The 20,284-nt window shown below is 52.0% G+C and overlaps 1 protein-coding gene across 2 annotated transcripts; it reads left to right on the top strand.

Annotated features, from left to right (window-relative positions):
* The first annotated feature begins 5,174 nt into the window (after nt 1–5,174).
* On the top strand, nt 5,175–11,926 carry LPAR5 (lysophosphatidic acid receptor 5). Of its 2 annotated transcripts, none has more exons than XM_068142006.1 (3): nt 5,175–5,314; nt 6,639–6,881; nt 10,318–11,926. In XM_068142006.1, exon 3 carries the CDS (start codon nt 10,624–10,626, stop codon nt 11,728–11,730), a length of 1,107 nt encoding a protein of 368 aa, XP_067998107.1. In that variant the 5' UTR covers nt 5,175–5,314; nt 6,639–6,881; nt 10,318–10,623; the 3' UTR covers nt 11,731–11,926. The 2 variants fall into 2 exon arrangements, with proteins under 2 accessions (XP_067998107.1, XP_067998106.1); XM_068142005.1 differs by having other exon boundaries at nt 6,635–6,881.
* Nucleotides 11,927–20,284: the final 8,358 nt, after the last annotated feature.

Genomic DNA, 20,284 nt, shown 5'->3' with positions numbered 1-20,284 from the left:
ACAGACAAGCATTTCCTTAGGGAAGATGAGATGAGAGGAAAGAGGGGATGGGAATCATGGCTAAAGGAGGCAAACAGCTCATCAGGCTGTGCCAGCAGGGCTCAGCAGCAGGCTGTGGGAGATCTGAGCCATGATGAAAAACAAGAGACCAGCAAAGTCAGCCCGTGGGAAACTGAAGTTACTCTTTGCTTCCCAGATGCTGGAATGAAAATGTACTTTGCTTCTCCACCCACCCCAAAAATGGATGCACCAAGCTGTGTTGGGCACCCCTGCGTGCCCATCGATCTCGGGTTCCCTGCCAGCAGCTTTCTGGCTGGCCCCAGCTGCCTCTTCCCTGGGCAAACTTCTCTCTGGCCTGCTGATGGTCTGCTGTGTGCCAGCATGAATGTTCTCATGAAGTACTCCTGTGACCTGTCAAGACAGAAACCAGTGCTAAGGAAGCTTCCCCTGGCCAGACCAGGGCTTCAGAGACCCCCTCAGGACAAGGGGCTGCCCCTGCTCCCTTGCCTCCCAGCCTTGGATCCCCTGCTCAGGCATATCAAGGCTGGAAGAAACAGCTACAGAGCAGTGTCTGGCTGCTGATCCCATTGACCTTCTCCTTGGAGTAGCCTATGGGCACGAAGGGCTCTTCTCCAGGCTGCAGCACCAACGAGGGTGTGCAGGCAAGGGCAGAACCCATCACCCCACCTGCTGGGTGACAGCACGGCAGCCATGCAGGGCTGCCCTTCATGCACAGGGGCTGCCAGTCCCTCGGTGTCGATGCCCCTCCCCGGAGCAGCTGGTGAGCACAGGCAAACCTGCTGGACCAAGCCATCCCATAGAGAGCAGAATGTGCCTCGGGCACCCCCCCAGCACAGAGTGAGCAGGCAGAGGGTGACCTGAGCCGGCAGTGGCAGCAGCTGACAGTTACTGTCCTTGAGTCCTGAGCAAAGTGCACGCAGGCTGGGCTTTAGCTGCAGGCAGGGCTGGGTGCTGTGCAAGTCAGTCTGCACACTGTGCTCATCTGCAGTGTGCCATCACCTCTGCAGTCATCCTCCTCCCACCTCCTGTCTCCTGGGAGTCTGCATGGCCTGCAGAAACAGCTTCCCTGTGCACACAGGCTCTTGAGCCGCGGCAATGAACAGTTGCCTTGCTGTGCTCCTCCCTCCTCTGCATGCAGTGTGAAGCAGATGTTTCTTAACCTGACCCCAGGAGTGCTCTGAAGAGTGCTCCATCCTCACCCAGGCAGAGCAAAAGCAGCCCCGGGGTAGGAAACAGAGGCGGCAGCAGCAGCAGCACAGAGCTCCTGGCTGTGCAGGACCACTCCTCCTCAAGCACATGCAGACCTCTGTACTCTGGATCTGTGCACTGCTCTTCCCAGGGGGGTTCTGACTCCCTATTCCAGCTTTGGAAGCAGCTGCAGGTCAGTTCAGCACAGGGCCCTGCAACAGTGCAGCTTGCTGCAATCCTTTTACAGCTCCTCTGGCCTGGGGATACTTTAGGAGCTTGTTGAGCATCTTGAGCTCTTCTCAGCTGACCTGCCAGCATCTGTTTGCCTCTGCCCTCTGGCAGCTGGGGCTGGTGAGACAAGCAAGGAAGATCTGCAAGAGTGTGCTGTGGTTTGACTCACATTTACTTCCTGATCCTTTAGTGCTTTGGTGGGTGAGAACCAGTGGCTTTGACTGAGGTGCAGAGATCATTTTGCTCACCAAGAGGCTGCAACTGCAGGCAGGCTGGCAGGATGCATTCAGCTGGAGACTGCCTGGGAGAAATGGCTGCAGTTCCCCAAGGCCTGGAGCCAGCAGGCTCTGTAGGATCCTTCGGGCTCAACAGTCTCACCTTTGGCACCGTAAGTCCTTGAGCTGGGTGTCCCATTGAATGAGAGAATTCAGCAGCCCCCAAGGGAAGTGAAAGGGGAGCCATGGAGAGGGAATATCAGGAGCGTGAGGTTTAGAATGAGACAACCACAGAATGGTTGGGCCTGAAAGGGACCTCTAAAAATCATCCAGTACAAGCCTCTGCTAAAGCAGAGTCACCCAGAGCAGGCTGCCCAGGATTGCAAAGTCCAGGTGGGTTTTGAAAGTCTCCAGAGAAGGAAACTCCACAGCCCCTCTGGGCAGACTGGGCCAGTGCTCCAGCACCCTCAAAAGGAAAGAAGTTTCTCCTTAAGTGCAAGTGAAACCTTCTGTGTTCTAGTTTGTGCCCGATGCCCTTTGTCCTACCAGTGGGAACTAGTGAAAAGAGGCCTGCCCCCTTCTCATGGCCTCCACCAGATACTGATAAGCACTGATAAATGCCCTCTCAGGCTGCTCTTCTCCAGGCTAAACAGCCTCAGGCCTCTCACCCTCTTCTCTCCTCCTTAGTCAGATGCTGCAGTTTCCTGGGACTGGCTGCTCCAGTTCCTCAGGGAGGGCTCTGCAGCCTTGTCTCTAGGATTCAGAGACCCTGCTCATAGCTGTTGGCCTGCTTGCCTGCAAACGCAGGCAAGACCTGTTCCATGCTGCTTTGACAGTGTAGGCAGAGCATTTTTCTGTACCCTGAAAAAAAGGAACTGTAGCTTCCGAGCAAAAGGTTTGGTTTGAGCTGCTGCTCCAGAGTGCTGGGCTGGTGGCAGAGTACCCTGCATGAGTAAGAAGTAAGTGTAGCCAGAACATGGATGTTTGTAGCAGCATCTGCATTCGGCACACTCCACCCTGTGCTGACAGCTGTCAGCCTGTGGAGGAAGGCACTGATCACTCTCGGGCTGGGCTCAGTGTGGCACTCAAACACTAGCCCAGGAATGTGCCAGGGGGACCCATGGGCACACTGAAGGGGCCCTGTGCCAACTCTGCCTGTGCTGCCTCCCCCTCACTGATTTGGGATGTTCTCCTTGATGTCCAATGACAGGACAAGGGGCAATGGGTGCAAGCTGGAGCAGAGGAGGTTCCATCTGAGCAGAAGGAGAAAGTTTTTCCTTGTGAGGGTGCCAGAGCCCTGGAGCAGGCTGCCCAGAGAGGTTGTGGAGTCTCCTTCCCTGGAGACATTCCAAACCCCCCTGGATGTGTTCCTATATGACCTGTCCTAGGTGATGCTGCTGTGGCAGGGGGATTGGACTGGAGGATCTTTGGAGGTCCCTTCCAAGCACTAACAGTCTGTGACTCTGTGAAGACTTGCAGCCTTGGAGCAGTTCCAATGGTGAGAGCATAGCTGGTGCCAGCATTCCTCAACAGCCAGCTCTGCACCTAGCTTCAGCCAATCTGTGGCTTCCCCTTGCCACCTGCAGAGCTGGACTTGCTCACCTGCAGTCCTGTCAGACCCTTGCAGCCACTGCAGTCCTGGAGGACTGCCCCCAGAGAAGGCTACTTGGCCAGGTACCTGTGGGACAGGGGAAATTTTCAGTCACAGATGGGATAGAACTAGTCTGTAGGGCACTAGGTCCTCTGCAACCTTATTTTAGAGCAGAAAGAGGGCAGGGAAGGAAATGTGCTGCCTCTTGTCTGTGCTGAATCAGACATTCCTGCTCCCCACCCTGTTCTGTGCCTCTTTAGCTTCCCTGGCCCTCTCCCTTCATGTTCCCAGAGATTCCCTTTCTGATGTGCTGCCTTTGAGTTGCCCAGGTTCCTTCTGCCACTCTTTTCTCACAGACCTGCCTGTTTCCTTAGGAGACAGCACCTCCAGCCCAGCTGGTACAAAGCCAGGTGAGAGCCAGGACGTGCTGCACAGGGATCAGCACCATGTGCAGCCACATCATCTCCATCCTGTCTGCGGCAAAACTCCACCTCCAGCCACGTTGCAGCAGCTGCCTGAATCACCTCCTGCAACCTGCCCTGCCCTTGCCCTACAGACACTCTCACAGCAGCTCTGGCCCTGCTCTGTAAAGCATAGGCAGCCCCTGGAGCTCACATGCCTCAGTGTCAGACTCTTGGTCTCTGCTGTCCTATCAACAGGTGACCTGGTGGTTTGCTTCCACAGTCAAGTCACAGACTAAAAGAATACATTTGGTTGGAAGAGGTCTTGGAGATAATGCAGCTCAAACTTTGGCCCAGAACTGAAGGGTCACCACTAAACCATGTCCCTGACCGCCAGCTCTGCTCACTGCTTGAGCTCCCCCAGGCATGGTGACTCCACCACTGCCCTGGGCAGACCATCCCAATGTTTGAGAACCCTTTCAGTGAAGGAATATTTCTTAACACCCACCCTGAACCTCCCCTGGTGCAGCTTGAAACCATTTCCTCTGGTCCTGTTGCTTGACACCCAGGAGAAGAGGCTGTCCCCTCCTCGCTCCAACCAAGTCACATAATCACAAGGAAGCCTCCCAAGGCCCTGTCAGCAGCAGAGAGAACCTTCCTCACAAGAAAAACCTGGCAGCACTGAGCAGCTGTCACCAGAGTCCCCAGCTCATCATCACTTTGTCACCAAGCCCTCTGGAGAGTCGGAGAGTTTCTCTGCAGTGACAGTTCATGGGAGCAGAGAGGGGAGCTGCTGCCTTCCTCAGCCCAGCTGCCATCCTGAGCACCCTCCCACATCTGCCTCCTCCAGGCTGGAGATTCTTCTTTTCTACCCTGCAGCCAGCAGACACGGTCTGACTGCTTCCTGGCTCTCTTAACTCCTTCCCTGACAGCTCTCCCTTCATCCCTCTTATTTTCTTCTCCAAGAGGGGCAGTCCTTGCCCTTCTCCTAAGCAGGCATAGTGGGGTGGCTGCCCCTCTTCTCGCTGGGTGGCCCTTTCCTGAGCCTCTGGGAGTCCAGGAAAATGTGAGTTGTGTGACTGCAGAGCTGAAATGTTATGGGAGAGCAGCCTGTTGTTCCCCTGGCGTGTCTGGGAAGCACCAGCTGCCCCCACTGCCCTGCAGGATGCAACCCCTCACACGTCCCAGAGCTTTCTGCTTTTCCTGTCTGAATCATTGCAAAAGTAAAGGCTGCTGCTCTGGCCCTGCTTTGGCTCTTGAGGATGGCCCCACGGGTGGGCTCACCCCTTGGCTCTGCTCTCCCACATCTCCCTGCACGCAGAGGTCTGCAGCTCGTCAGTCATCACCTCAAGCCTCTGGCTGTAGCATGCTTCCACCTCCCTCCTGGCCTCCCCAGCTCTCCGTGGGGTCCTAGCTCCTGCTTTCTGGAGTCATCACTCCAGGGAAGCAGGCGTGTTGGGATCTGCAGCATCAGGGTGTAGCCTCCAACACACCCCCAGCAATCTGGTCCGACCTGCTGGCGACTCAGGAGCGGAACGGAAATGCCAGGGGTTGCGCTGCTCTTCCCAACCAGCTGGGCCTCCAGGAGACCGTGAGGGGCAGAGAGGTGAGCCCACCTGAGCCGGCAGAGATGGAATCCCTGGGCTGATGCACCCAGACCTAGTGAGGTGAGTGAGGGCAGCTGTGGAGCAGCGTGGGCTCGCAGGCCAGGGGAAAGGGCCACCAGATCCTCCTGTTCTGACACACCAGGTAAAGGCAGGAAGGCCATTCCCAGCCAGCTGTGTGCACATGCTGGGGCTGGAGGACACAACAGATAAAGAGGAGAGGAGGGGAAGCTTCCCACAGGCTGTGTTAGACTTCTTTTGCAAAGGGAGAAGGACATCTCCCCCAGCTCCTCAGTATATCTGCAAGCCTTTATCAGTACCAGAGCCTTGATGGGAGCAGGAGAGTCAACAAAAGCAGTTGGAACAAAGATCCCAGCAGCTAGGAGGTTAGAAAGGGGATGTGGTTAAAAAAGAGAGGCACTAAAAAGGAGCAGGGTGAGATCAGTGGCTCGGGTGCTGGAAGGCTTTCTGAGCAGCAGGAGCATGTCACGGTATCACGTTAGATTACAGGTTGGAAGGGACCTCAAGAGATCATCAGGTCCAAACTGATATCCCTTGGTATCTCATTCCCTGCATGGCAGCAGGACAAGGCAGGCTGGGAGTGAGAAAGCCAAACCCCAGCAGCTGAAGGGGCTGGGCAAGGACTGCAGAGAAAGAGGGAGCCCACAGGCAGGACGTCTTGGGGCAGCTGCTGCTGGGGAAGGACGGTGGTAGGGATTAGGAGTTCTGATGATCTCTGCCCTCTTCCAGATGAGCTGGGAGTGGCAAAGCAGAAATAGGACTTGCAGCAACAGAGTGCCAGAAGGGCTCTGCAGAAGGGCAGATCGCTTCCCAAGTGTGCCTGCTGGTGCCAGATTGAAGCTGTCCTGCTGAATCAGCCCTCGTGCTTCCTTGGAATCTTGTCTCCTCTAGCCTGGCCTGGCAGGGCTCGACATCTGTGGCAAACACGCCTTTGCCTGCCACAGGAACTGACCACCTCTTCACAGCTTGGTTCTTTATGGGTCCCTGACACATGCCAGTGCACAGCTGGGCCCCTGAGTGGGAACTCAGCCCCCAGGCACCCAAGCCCACGGGACTGACAGGATCTGAGCCTTTGCACTGGCATGTGACTGAATCAATTTTGCTTCTAACTTCCCATATTTCACTTCTATTTCTTGTTTGGCAAGGTTTTGGGGAGGGGGATGTTTTAATTTTCCACTCTCAGTTCTGGAGGGAAGCTGAGTTAGCCTGGGAATGCAAGCAAGTATTTGTTACTCTGACTCAGAGAAGGTCTCCTCGGTTGCAAGGACACCTGGGTGTTCCTTCTTTCACAGTGACGTTTGCTTTCAGAGATGTGTTACAGCTTATCAGCTTGTGATAACAAAGTTCATGTGTTGTGGCCAGCCAGAAGCACATCAGGAAGTGAGAAAGGAGGAGGAGATGAACTGAAGCCTGACAGACACAGAATCAGCCACAGCACGGAAGGGGGACAGCTGTGATTTGGATGAACAAGTCACCAAAGAGCTTGCCAAAGAGTTCTGTGTGGATTCAAGCTGCTTGCAGTTTTGGTGCTCTGATCAAAACCTCTGCAGTGAGAGCGATTAGCAGCCAGCAAGCCCTTGTGCGCCTTTGGCTCGTCACCCGGAGAGAGGTAAGCGAGGAGGAAAGAGCTGGGGAGCTGGGTGGTTTGGGGCAGCTGGGAGTGCTGGGCACTGGTGCCCATGAGCTGCTGCATCCATGCTGCCACAGGGCACTGGGGAACCTGCTGTGTCAATTCAGTGCCCTGTGAACCTAGAGGTGCAAGGTGCAGCTCGGTGTTTATCCAAACAGACCTTTTCTTTGGGATCCTGGGATACCAAAAGCGTGGGCAAGCTGCAGAGCTTACTTGCCAAGGTGCCTACAGAGGAAGTCCTCTTCCACTCTTCTCTCTCAGGAGATGAAAGGGCTGACACCTCTGGGGAGCAGGCAGCAGCAGAGTGATCAGCCCTCGTGAGTTAGACACAGAGGTCTCAGCTTTGGTGTCATGCCTGTCATCAAAATCAAGCCACCCTAAGTATTGGATGTCTTTGCAGTTGGAATTGTCAAAATGGTCTCATTTCTTTGCTGGGAAAAAAACCAAACAGTGAAAAGTGGGCTTAAATATCACCTGCAGCAGGTGACAAGCAGCCACACTTATGAGGAGATGTGGCTTCAATTTGTACATCAAGGCTGGGTGTTTTGGTTGAGGTTTGCTGCGCTCTTTGCTATTTCCTCCTGGGTTCAGATTTGCTAAGCTAGCCTATGCAGACTGCTCTCAGCTGCACTGCTCTGCACCCCAGTTTGCTGCATCCCCTTGGGCAGCCCTAGAGTACTCCCAGGGTTTAAGTGATGAGCTGCTCTGAGGATCCCTGACCCTGCAGCATGCTTGGCAAGAGTTTTTGAGCTTATTGCACCTCATTTTTAGCCCCATGAATCACCCCACGTCCCACCACGCTGTGCTCATTCAGCATTTTTGTGGTGCTAGGAGGAAGTGGTTGTTTAATAATAGAACCATAGAATTGTTTGGGTTGGAAGGGACCTGAAAGGTCTGAAAGCAGCTGGGAAGTGGAGGAACTGACTAGCCAGTGGTATAAACATCTGCGTAGAACTGCTTGGAAAGTCTCAGTAGCAGCCATGGTTCGAGAGATTGGTTGGGAGATTCAGACCAGGGAGCTTGATGTCTGTGCTGAACCAATTAGTAGAAGCTCTCATGAAGGACAAACTCAATGGGCATGCAGTCACATCAGATTACTGGGGAAGAGTCATTGTGGCTGTGATAAAGGGATGCTGTGCCTCACCTTTCTTCTCTGAAGGAGTAAACAAGCACGTGGGCAGTGGCCTTTTCAAAAGGCTTTCAAGAGGGCTCTCACCAAAATGGTGCTTAACATAGAGAGAATAGGCTCCTGCCTGGATAAAAAGTGCCTAATTTACAGGAGAGGGAAGGAGGGTAGCTGGCTGGTTTTCTCAGCAGTTATAAGACACCAGTGCTGGGGTCTGGACTCTCTGACTTATTCATGAGGGATGAATAATAAAATAACAAATCTGCTTCAGACATGAAATTATTCAGGTTAGAAAAGATGAGGTCTGGCTGCAAAGAGCTGCTGAGATTAAGTACAAGTGACTGGCCTCAAAATAACCCTGCACATTTCATCACCAAGGCTGCAGCAGAAGTGGAAAGGTCCTGAGAAGGGCAACAAGGATGTTTGATATTGCACAACAGCTCCTCTTTGAGAAACAGCTGTGAAGACAAGGACCCTTTAGACTCAAAAATACCCCCACAGTTACTGACAGGAAGTAGGGCAGCCATCAGTGGTCAGGCAAAGGAGCACAGGGATGGTCTTTCCACTTTCTCCTCCAACACTTCAACTAGGAATTGAATCTAGGTGGTGATTCAAAAACACTGGTACAAGGAAGTGCCTCTGCACCTGAGCTCTGATTACGCTCTGTAGCTCCTTGGCACTCCTGGCACTGGATGTTGTAGGAGGTAAGTTTTACATTGAATCAAAAAGCAACTGGAAAAAATCATGAAGGAAAACTTCCATGAGGACTACTGCATCATAGCATGGTTTGGGTTGGAAGGGACCTCCAAAGGTCATCCAGTCCAAACACCCTGCAGTCAACAAGGACATCCTTCACTAGATCAGCTTGCTCAGAGCCTTGTCCAGCCTGACCTTGAAGATCTCCAGGGATGGAGCTTCAACTCCCTTCCTGGGCAACCTGTCGTAGTGTTCCAGCACCCTCATGGTGCAGAACTTGTTCCTCACATCCAATCTAAATCTGCTCTTCTCTCATTTCAAACCACTGCCTCTTGTCCTATCACTGCAGGCCTTTGCAAACAGTCCCTCTGCAGCTTTCTTTAGCCCCCTTTAGGTGCTGGAAGGCCACTGGAATACAAATAGGTCCCCTCTGGCTCAGGAAATTCCTGAGCTACAACACGTTAGAAGCAGGAAGAGGACTTGAGGGAGCATAATGCCAGGATTGCCCCTGCTCTCCCGCCACCCCTGCTCTCCCGCCACCCCTGCTCTCCCGCCGCCCCTGCTCTCCCGCTGCCCCTTCAAATCTCTGACCTGAGACAGAGCACTGGTTGTAGCCTGACCATTGACCTCTCACAGTATGGGCTGTGCTTGCCTACTACAGCCAAGCTCAATGAGTGCAGACTGGGTGAGTGGACAATGAGGTGGATTGGGAGCAGCCTGGAGGACAAAGTTCAGAGATTTGTGGTTAGTGAGGCAGAGTCTAGCTGGAGGCCTGTGGTCAGTGGTGTTCCTCAGGGGTCAGTACTGGGTCCAGCCTTGTTCAACATCTTCATCAGCAACCTGGGTGAAGGGACAGAGTGTAGGCTCAGAAAGTTTGCTGATGACACCAAACTGGGAGCAGTGGATGACACACCAGACAGTTGTGCTGGCATCCAGCATGGCCCAGCCAGGATGTAGAGTTGGGGAGAAATTAAATGAACTTCAGTGAGGGCAAGTGTAGAACTGGAACTGGATAATCTTTAAGGTCCCCTCCAGCGTAAACCATTCTATATATCTATGAAAGGACAGGACCAGGTCCATCAACATCTCTTCATGGGGCAAGTGTGGGGTGTTTCACATAGGAGAAGCAGCTAGGTTGGAGTAAAGTCTAACTGTGGGATTATTCCTTTTATCTGCAGTGGATGTGCAAAGTCCTGGTTTATGTCAAGTTCTTTCTAGTCAGCATTTTCCCCTCAAAATGCTTGCTCTTCTCTTTTTCTTTCTCTCTTTTATCTGGAGCTGCCCTGAGTGCTTTCTTTGCATACTCTTGTGCTGTCCCTTTCTTGATCCAATCAAGATGCATTTTCTGGAGCTGAGCCATAAATGATTCTCTACATTCCAAACCATTGCCTTTCATCCTGTCACTGAAGGCCTTTGTAGACAGTCCCTCTGCAGCCTTCTTATACCCCCTTCAGGTAGTGAAGGTCCATTTTTCTTAGTCTTCCAGTTTCTTCATGAGTTCTTGCTGCAAAAGCCACCATAGTGGGATTTTAATGTTTCAAGAGATCCTTCTCTAACTTAATCTCTTCTGTCTTGGTCTTCCACTTCGACCAGGAATTGTGCTGACAGCTGGCAAGATCCTCCACCACACCAGCATCTCCATAACCACTGAAAAGAATTGCTGAACTAGAGGCAGAAGCTGACTCCATCCCTGCCAGATAACCATGGAGAAGCAATCCAAAGCAGCATCAGCCAAGAGGGAGATACCCCAATCTCCCTGCCAGCTGCAGATGAGGGGAGTGACCTGCCTATAGCTCCTCAGAGTGGAATGACTTCTCTCAGTGCTATCTTTTGTGCCTCCTTAGCCCACCGTCAGGCTCAGCCATTTCAACGCGACCCTGCCCCTGATCCCTGCTGGGGATGTCAGCTTCCAATGCGTCCCAGGCATGCAAGGATTACAGCTTCAATCACCACCTCCTCCTGCCCGGCTACATCCTGACCTTCGTGACCGGCCTGACGCTGAACGTGACGGCCCTGTGGATATTCGTCCGCTACCTGCGCCTCAAGTCTGTCGTGATGATCTACATGTTCAACCTGGCTGTCAGCGACCTCACCTTCTCCCTGGCCCTGCCGCTGCGGCTCTACTACTATTCCAACCACCACTGGCCCTTCGGCAGCACCCTGTGCCAGGTCTCTGGCTCTGTCTTCCAGATCAACATGTACGGGAGCTGCCTCTTCCTCATGTGCATCAACCTGGATCGCTACGTGGCCATCGTCCACCCGCTCCGCTGGCGCCACATCCGGCGCCCCAAGGTGGCCAAGCTCCTCTGCCTCATCGTCTGGGTTATGATCTTCGTGGGCTCCATCCCCACGGCCATAGTCCACAAGCAAAACCACTGTGAAGTACAGAACCAGACTGTCTACTTGTGCTTTGAAAGCTTCAGTGACAACATATGGCAAAACAACCTCTTCCCCCTGGTGGTGCTGGCTGAGCTCTTGGGCTTTCTCCTGCCCCTCAGCTGCGTGACCTACTGCTCGGTTCGGATCTTCCAGGAGCTCTGCCAGGGCAGCCAGACCAAATCCCTGCGGCAGCAAAAGACCGTCCGGCTCCTCTTGGTCAACCTGGTCATCTTCATCATCTGCTTCGTGCCCTACAACACCACCCTGGCAGTTTATGGGCTGATAAAGGCCCAGGTGATGAAGGTTGACCCAGAAACACAGAGCTCCGTGCGCCAGGTGCTGATCATCACGATGCTGTTTGCCAGCATGAACTGCATGCTGGACCCCTTGATCTACTACTTCAGCACTGAGGGCTTCCGGAACACCTTCAAGCAGCTGCGGCGGGGTCAGACCTGGGACTCAGATGTTGGGATGCTTAAGAATCAGACTGTGGGGAACAAGGCAAGCCGAGACCCTGCTGCCTCAAAAGGGCACCCAGCTGAAAACCTGATCCGTCCCAAGGAATCCTCGCCAGCACTTCCTACTGCAATGTTTTTGAGCAGTCCTATTGAGGACTCGGAAATATAACTACAGGAAGGTCACACCACGGTGGGAGCTGCAGGGTCACCCATCCAGTGGTCACAGCAAGCCCCTGGGAGATAGCTCAGAGGGACTTAGCACACTGTTGGAGGGAATGCTGCAGGTTGCACATGGGTGAAGATGGTGATCCAAAGCTAAAGGATGAAAGGCTGGGTTTAAATAAACAGAGATGTCTTGGTGACAAGGTCCCACCTAAGTCTTTTGGTACAGAAAACATAGTGGGGAGCAAAAGCATGAAACAAACCTCAGGGGTCTAGGTCTGGTCAGCACAGCAAGTCCTACAGCAAGTCTATGCTGCCTGAGTACCTTCTAGCTGTACTGTAGCATAAAGTAGTTCTGGTGTCTCCAGCATAAGAATGACACAGAGCTGTTGGAGTGCGGCCACAGGAGGGCCACAAAGATGATCCAAGGGCTGGAGCAGCTCTGCTATGAGGACAGGTTGAGGGAGCTGGGGGTATTCAGCCTGAAGGAGAAGGCTCCCAGTGGCACCTTAGAGCTGCCTTCCAATAGCTGAAAGGATCCTACAGGGAGGCTCCTGAGGGACTTTTCATGAGGGTGTCTAGAGACAGGGCAAGGGGGAATGGTTTGAAGCTGAGGAGGGCAGGGTTAGACTGGACCTTAGGAAGAAGTTCCCCAGTACAAGGGTGGTGAGACTCTGGAACAGGTTGCTCAGGAAGGCTGTGAATGCCTCCTCCCTGGGGGTGCTCAAGGCCAGGCTGGATGAGGCTTTGAGCAGATAAGTGTAGTTGAGAGGTGTCGCTGCTCATGGTGGGGAGGTTGGAGCAGATGATCTCTGAGGTCCCTTCCAACCTAAGCCATTCTGTGATTCTATGATAACCAGAACACAGCTGCAGTACCCACTGCTGGCAGAGTGAATTCAGTGGCAATGACTGAAGGGAACTTTGTTGATTTTCTTAACATCTCCCTGCTGAAGAGAGGCTGAGGGAGCTGGGGCTCTTGAGCTTGGAGCAGAGGAGCCTGAGGAGTGACCTCATTCATGTTGATTAGATGTGAAGGGCAGTGTGGGGAGGATAGAGCCAGGCTCTGCTCAGGGATGTCCAGTGATAAGACAAGGGGCAATGGGTGCAAGCTGGAGCAGAGGAGGCTTCAAAGGAACATAAGGAGAAACTTTTGCACTGTGAAGGTGCCAGAGCCCTGGAGCAGGCTGCCCAGAGACATTGTGAAGTCTTCTTCTCTGGAGACATTCCAAACCCCCCTGGACATTCTGATCCTGGGCAACCTGCTCTGGGTGACCCTGCTTGGGCAAGGGGGTTGGACTGGACAATCTCAAAGTCCCTTCTGGCCCCTACCATGCTGGGATTCTGTGATTCTGTGACTGCTATGGGAATAAATGCATTGATTTAACAATAGAGTTTAGGAGGCAGAGGGGCTTAAATCCATCTCTCCAGTCTACCTCAGTGACCTTCTCTTTTATTATGGGTGATGGTAGAAACAGGTCTTTAAGAAGACCTGTAGAGAGTGTTGAGCCTCTCCACACAGACATCTTTGTGTCACAGGCTGTCTTGGGAGACATATACCCTAGGTAGGAGAGTTCTGCCCTCTTTCTCAGCCCCAGCAGATCAGCTTTGATCTTTGTGTGGCAGTAAGCATTTCTGGTTTGAAAACTCAGGATTGCCATGTGAGTGTGAATCCTTTGAGAGAATCATAGAATAGTTTTGGTTGGAAAAGACCTTTAAGATTCAAGTCCAACCATTCTTTAACTCTGCCAAGGCTGGTGCTAAGCCAGGTCCCTCAGCACCACATCTCTGCCTCTTGGAAAAACCTCCAGGCATGGGGATTTTGACATAGTGCTGCTGGAGGGGGAACAGAGCTATGTGCACATCTTCTACTGCACTCTGATGTTACCCTTTTGTTCTGGGATTGAGGAGGGAGCAGAGTGATATCACAGCAGCTGCATTGCTGTCCATTGCCACATCTTCCTCCACCTTCCTCTTTGCTATATCCCTTTCCTGCCCCTGTTCCTCTGGTCCTTTCTCCCTTCCCCAGATCTGCTACACTATGAACCTGGCATCAACAAAATGCCAGCACTGCTGGGTTCTCTTCCTTGCCCAGAAAAGTTGGTTGTTTTCTTTTTTCTCTCCTTTTAACTTGGCTAGAGTATGGTCATAAATTCAGTGAAAGATTTGGGTGGGAAGATACTTCTGAAAGTCTCTAACACAGTTCTCTGACTCCATCAGGTTCCCGAGGACAGTGAGGGCTGGCTGCTCCCCAGAGGAATGGCAGTGGAGAGCCAGGCATGGTACCAAGGCAGGCAGAGGAAGGGACTCCCCCAGGAAGAGGAAGCACCTGAGCAAGGCAAGCAGGGCAGGTTGGCTGATGACAGCCAGGTCCAGCTGACGATCCAGATCATTAGACAAGCCTGTGGTGATGAGGCAGGTCCAAAGTCAAACCAAGAAGCTGAGTCAGCACTAGGATCAGGTCTGGAGTCAGTAAGCAAGGGTGAGCCACAATTCAGCGACTCCAGACAAATCCATCATGACAAGACAGGAACCAGGTCAAGCCAGGAAGCCTGTCCATGGGTCCTCCTCAATGCAGTGTGTGGCCAGGCACAGGTGAAACTGCTCAGGCAGGAGAGAAGGGTAAGAATACCAGCTTGGAAACAGCTCCAGGGGCAGGGGGGCAGCCCTAGCTGAGGCTCCAGCAGAACTATCTGGAAACTCTCCCCAGAGGAATGGGGCAGTCCCCAGCTGCACTGTCTCTGATCTGGCCCCAAACTCACACAGCTGAAGTCCCAGGAGCTGGAAGGATGCCCTTGGGACCCTGCATTCAGGTTGCTCAGGGCTTAACCCAACCAGGTGTCTACTGAATACCTCCAAGGATGAGATTCCTCTGCCTTCTAGAGCACCCACACTGGCACTGAAATATGCCCTGGGGAGAGGTTTTTTCTAATGCTCAACAGGAATCTCCCTTGTTGCAAGCCATGGCTGTTGCCTCTTGTACTTTCTCAGGGCTCCTACGAGCAGAGACTGGCTCCATCTTCTCTTGGCAAGCTTGCCAAGCTCGAATGGAATCTCAGGTGGCAGACACCACTCCTTTGGAAGAGGCTGCTCCTCTGCTAGCATTCACCCCCAAAGCACAACACACAACTTCTCAAAGGGAGCATGAGAAAGCAGCATCTCTGCTTATAGCTTCAGCCCTGAAAATAGTGGAGCTATTTGTACCTGGAACAGTTTATAAATATTCCACATCCAGCAGAGGAAATTTTAGCTCCAATATTTTGACAGGATTATAAATACCTGAAAAGCTGATCTCTTAATGGGTCTCATCAGCCAGTTTGGCAATAAAGGGGGGCTGCTGCTCCTGCTACAGGCAGCAGAAAAGTTGCTGACTTGGAGTTTCTGAAGGCTTTCCTTCAGTGTTACACACAGGTGATGGTGAGCCCAGTATGAGCTGTTGTGTTTTGTCCTCTGAGCTTCCAACCTTTGTCAAATGGCATCAGGTTTGCTTCATCTTTTTGAGGATTTTAGTCAAGTATAATTGCTCTGGATTCTGGAGGGGGCTCTGGATATTTTTCATATCCACAAGAAAGGAGAATCATCATAGAATGGGTTGGCTTGGAAGGCACCTCCAAAGGTCATCTAGTCCAACCCCATTGCAGTTCACAGGGACATCCTCCACTAGTCCAGCCTGATTCTGAATATCCCCAGGGATAGGACATCAACTGCCTCCCTGTTGCAGCGTTCCACCACCCTCATGGTGCAGAACTTGTTCCTAACATCCAATCTGAATCTGCTCTTCTCTCATTTCAAACCATTGCCTCTCCTCCTATCCCTGCAGGCCTTTGCAAACAGTCCCTCTGCAGCCTTCTTGTAGCTCCCTTCAGGTACTGGAACGCTGCTATTAGGTCTGCCTGGAGCCTTCTCCAGGCTGAACAATCCCAGCTCCCTCAGCCTGTCCTCACAGCAGAGGAGCTCCAGACCCCTGATCATCTTTGTGGACCCCTCTGGACCTGCTCCATCCTTGCTGTGTTGAGGGCTCCAGAGGTGGACACAGCAGTGCAAGTGAGGTCTTACCAGAGCACAGCAGAGAGGCAGAATCATCTCTCTCCATCTGCTGCCCACACTCCTTTTGACACAACCCAGCCTGCCACTGGCCTTCTGGGCTGCAAGTGCCCACTGTTGGCATGGTGTTAGCCAGGTCTGCTGCTTCTGTGGGCTCTGCTGCTGTTAGTTTGCTTTATTCCATCATGTGGTGATAAAGCAGAGAACATGCATGGACTCTTAGTGCAATGAGTCACCCACGCTATCTTGCTTTATAGCTTCTGTTTAATGAGCCAAACAAAGCTGAAGGTCCTAGGGTATGATGGCATCCAACAGTACCAACAGCTACAAAATAGGAGGACTCAAAAGCATGTGTTTAAAACAGCAGGGACAAGGTGAAGCCATGGAGTTCCAGTCAAAAAAGTTAAAGAGGAATAGAAGCTCAGCAAAGCCTTTTCAAGTCTGTAATTGACCCTCACCTGATAATTCTTGATTTGGCAGTCTTGCTTAGTGTGTCAGGGATAAGAGACACAATTTTCTGCTTCCCTGAGCTTTGTGTCATTTGCAGATGTGAACATTAAACAATCTCTCATTAATTAAGACTAAATGAGTTAAAGGTCAGAGAAATGGCAAAGGAGCACAGAGTGGTTATTCTGTAGGGAGCAGACAGGGAACCTGCAGAAATGCGTAAGGATTCAACAAGGCCAAGGGTTGGGTGCTGCACTTGGGTCACAGCAACCCCATGAACATTCCAGGCTTGGAGCAGAGTGGCTGGAAACTGCCCAGCAGAGAAAGACCTGGGGCTGCTGGTCAACAGCTGGCTGAAGATGAGCCTGGGTGTGCCCAGGTGGCCAAGAAGGCCACCAGCATCCTGGCCTGGATCAGCAATGGTGTGGCCAGCAGGAGCAGGGCAGGGGTTGTTCCCCCTGTGCTCAGCACTAGGAGCGAGGCAGACATTGAGGACTGGGTTCAGTTTCAGGGCCTTCACTACAAGAAGGACGTTGAGGTGCTGGAGTGGGTCCAGAGAAGGGCAGCAAAGCTGGGGAAGGGTCTGGAGAACAGGTCTGGTGAGGAGCAGCTGAGGTGCTGGGGTTGTTTAGCCTGGAGAAAAGGAGGTTGAACAGAGACCGCCTGGCTCTCTACGACTCCCTGAAAGGAGGTTGGAGCCCGGTGTGGGTTGGCCTCTTCTCCCTAGTAACAAGTGACAGAATGAGAGAGAATGGCCTCAAGTTGCAGCAGGGGAGGTTTAGGCTGGAAATTTCTTGACTGAAAGGATTCTCAAAGGCTGGAACAGGCTGCCCAGGGAGGTGGGTGGATCCCCATGTCTGAAAGTATTTACAAGAGGCAGAGATGGCTTAGCACCAGACTTGGTAGAGTCAGATAATGGTTAGACTTGATGATCCTCAAGGTCTTTTACAACTGAAATGATTCTCTGGTTCTATGCTTTCAAGTCTTTTGATTTCCAGAATAGACTTGCCAGTCACTTTGGGAAATGGTTATGAGTATTAATCATCACCTTCAGTGTATTCTATACTTTCTAGAAACCCACTGATGCTCTGGGTTCTGTAAGTCAGATTGAAAAGATGTTTCAGAACCCCTAGTACAAGCCAGATTGAGTCTTCAAATTGGTTTTACTGCTGCAGCCATTCCTTCAACTGCATTACAGTGGCTGTATGCCTCCCACCACTGGAGGTGTCATGGAATCACAGAATCATAGAATGGTTTGCATTGGAAGGGACCTCTAAAGGTCATCTAGTCCAACCCCCTCTGCAGTAAGCAGGACACCCCTCCAACAAAATATGTATTTTGTATCATAAATGCCTTGTGCAACCTAAGCTGTCCCTCGCCACTCTCCAGTCACTGGGAGTTGGAACAGATGTCCTCCAGAGGTCCTTCCAACCTAAGGGATTGTGTGATTTTCTGACCTTCTGGTTTAAATACTGATCTGCTATCCCAAGCATTTTTCAGCTTCTTCATTATTGTTCTGAGCTGTTCTTGCTGGGGTTACACTTTGTGTGCCCTTCCTGCCCTCCTGCTGTAGTCCTTGATGCTGTGGCCGAGAGCGTTCACTCTAAGCTTTGCTTTTCACCAGCTGCCTTTGAAGCTTTGTATTCCAAACTCCTCTGTTCTGCAACAGAACCTCGGCAGAGGCCAGGCTGCCACTGCACTGATACCACTGCACATCCTGCTGACCAAAATCATCTCAGGGTTTCCTTGCATTTTCCCACATTTCCATGGCATCTGCTGTCTGTGCTTTTAGAGCTCTTTGGGCTCGGATCAGGTTTTGTTTGGCTTGCACAGCACCTTGCACAGGGAGACAGGGCTCTCAGGCAAAGTAAGAAAAAAATCCAGCACAATGTCACTGGAGCAGCTGCTGTGCTGCAGGTTTTGTTTGAGGGTGTGTGAGAGCAAGGATGTGCTAAAGCCAGACATCACTTTCACCACTTTAACCTAATTTGCTCAGAGAGTGAGAAGGCAGCAAAAAAGATCCAGTCTGCCATGCTAGCTGTGAGACCTCCTTGCCCCTGCAGATACAACCCCCTGAGGTGCAGGCAGGCACTCTCCACTTCAATCTCTGAAACACAAAGGAAAAAGAAAATTCTTTTCTCTGAGAGAGCACGGGTGAAGGGAAAAGCATTTCACCACGAAGGGAGGATGAAAGACCTCGTCTGATTCTGGGGGGGAAAAAAAGGGGAGAAAAAACAAATTAAAAGGAGAGAGCCAGCAGAGACATTGCTGAGCTATAAAGCAGCCTGTCACTGTGTCAGGAATGGGCTCAGATGACAGGACCAAACCCTCAGCACAGTGTGACACCTGGAACAGCCTGTCCCCAATTCAGAGGAATACCTGCAAGCTCTCAGTCCCTTAATCTTTCATGAGTAAAGCACACCAAGCCTGAGGGAGCCAAGGGCAGCTGAAATGACAGGACTGCTTTCACCTAAAGGAATGCTTTGTGTCCAAACAAATCTGTTGTGACCAACCATTTTTGTTTGCTTTCCCGTTTGGGCTGGTTGGTTGGTTTTTCCTTTACTCAAACAACAAAAGAATTTCCAAGCCCAAACTCACACATACATGATGTAAGCTTAGGAAATGTGGGCTAGATGAGTGGACAGTGAGGTAGGTCAAGACCTGGCTGAAGGATAGAGCTCAGAGGGTTGTGGTCAGCTATGCAGGGTCTAGTTGGAGACCTGTGGCCAGTGGTGCCCTGGGGGTCAGTATCAGTCCAGCCTTGTATAACCTATTCATCAGTGACCTGGCTGAAGGGATGGAGTGGAGCCTCAGCCAGTTTGTGATGGTACCAAACTGGGAGGAGTGGCTGCCAGCCTGTCAGGCTGTGCTGTCCTTCAGACCTGGACAGGCTGGGAGCTGGGCAGAGGGGAACCTCATGGAGTTCAACAAGGGCAAGTGTAGGGTCCTGCACCTGGGGAGGAGCAACCCTATGGGCCAGGACAGGTGAGAGATTGGCCTGCTGGAGAGCAGCCATACAGAGGAGGACCTGGGAGTGCCATGTGTCACCTTAAGGATCAGGCCTTAAGCCTGGTTTATTACCCTAAGCTCACATTTCAGAGCCCAGGCTTCAGTTTTTCATCTCCCTTCCCTTCCTTTTTTTCCTGAGTTTCTAGACACATCTGTTAGCTTCTGACATTTCACTGTCTGTTTTGGAATATACTGGGTTTGTCCCAGGAGAGATTGTTTAGTCAGGAGTTGGTTTTGAACTTTTCCCTTTGCTTTGTAATCATCACAGAGAGCTCAAGTGTGTAAACTGAACACAGATAAGAAAGAGAATTTATGGTTCAGGGGTGAGAAACTGTCCTTGCTGCCATGAAAGGGAATTTCAGCAGGGGGTTTGGGAGACCCCAGACCACTCATGCAGGCACAGATATTTTTCTGAATCATACCCTATGAATATGTAATAGGTAGGAGGAATAACTGTATTAGGTAGGGGTGAGTTTGTGAGAGCTCAAGTGTAAATAGCCATGAAACCTCTTCAGTGGTGCTCATGGGCTTTGGGAGTGATCCCTCAACTGAGCCCAGTGCACAAGGATGTCTAAGTTCTTCAGCTCCATTCTCAGGTGAACAAGTTCCCCATGAGCCAGCAATGTGCCCTCCAGAGGACCAACAGTATTCTGGGGTGCTTTAAGAATGTAGCAGGCAGGTCGAGGGAGGTTCTCCTCCCCCTCTACTCTGCTCTAATGAGGCCTCATCTGGATTATTGTGTCCAGTCCCGGGCTCCTCAGTCCAAGAGGGACAGGGAACTGCTAGAGAGAGTGCAATGGAGGGCCACAAAGATGATGGGCAGACTGAAGCATCTCTCTGATGAGCAGAGGCTGAGAGACCTGAGGCTGTTTAGCTTGGAAAAGGAGGAGACACAGAGGGGGGGTCTTACAAATGCATGTAAATATCAAGAGGGTGGAGGTCAGCGAGAGACATTCAAAACCTGCCCAGATATTGCAATCCCGGGCAACCTGCTCGGGGTGGCCCTGCTTTAGCCGGGGGCTGGATTAGATGATCTCCGGAGGTCCGGTGACGATCCCACGGGT

The sequence above is a fragment of the Melanerpes formicivorus genome, unplaced genomic scaffold (genome assembly GCF_026170545.1).
Source record: "Melanerpes formicivorus ecotype bairdi unplaced genomic scaffold, bMelFor1.0.p_v2 SCAF_8, whole genome shotgun sequence".
Classification (NCBI taxonomy): Eukaryota; Metazoa; Chordata; class Aves; order Piciformes; family Picidae; genus Melanerpes; species Melanerpes formicivorus.
This window is presented reverse-complemented; position numbering and strand designations above follow the sequence as displayed.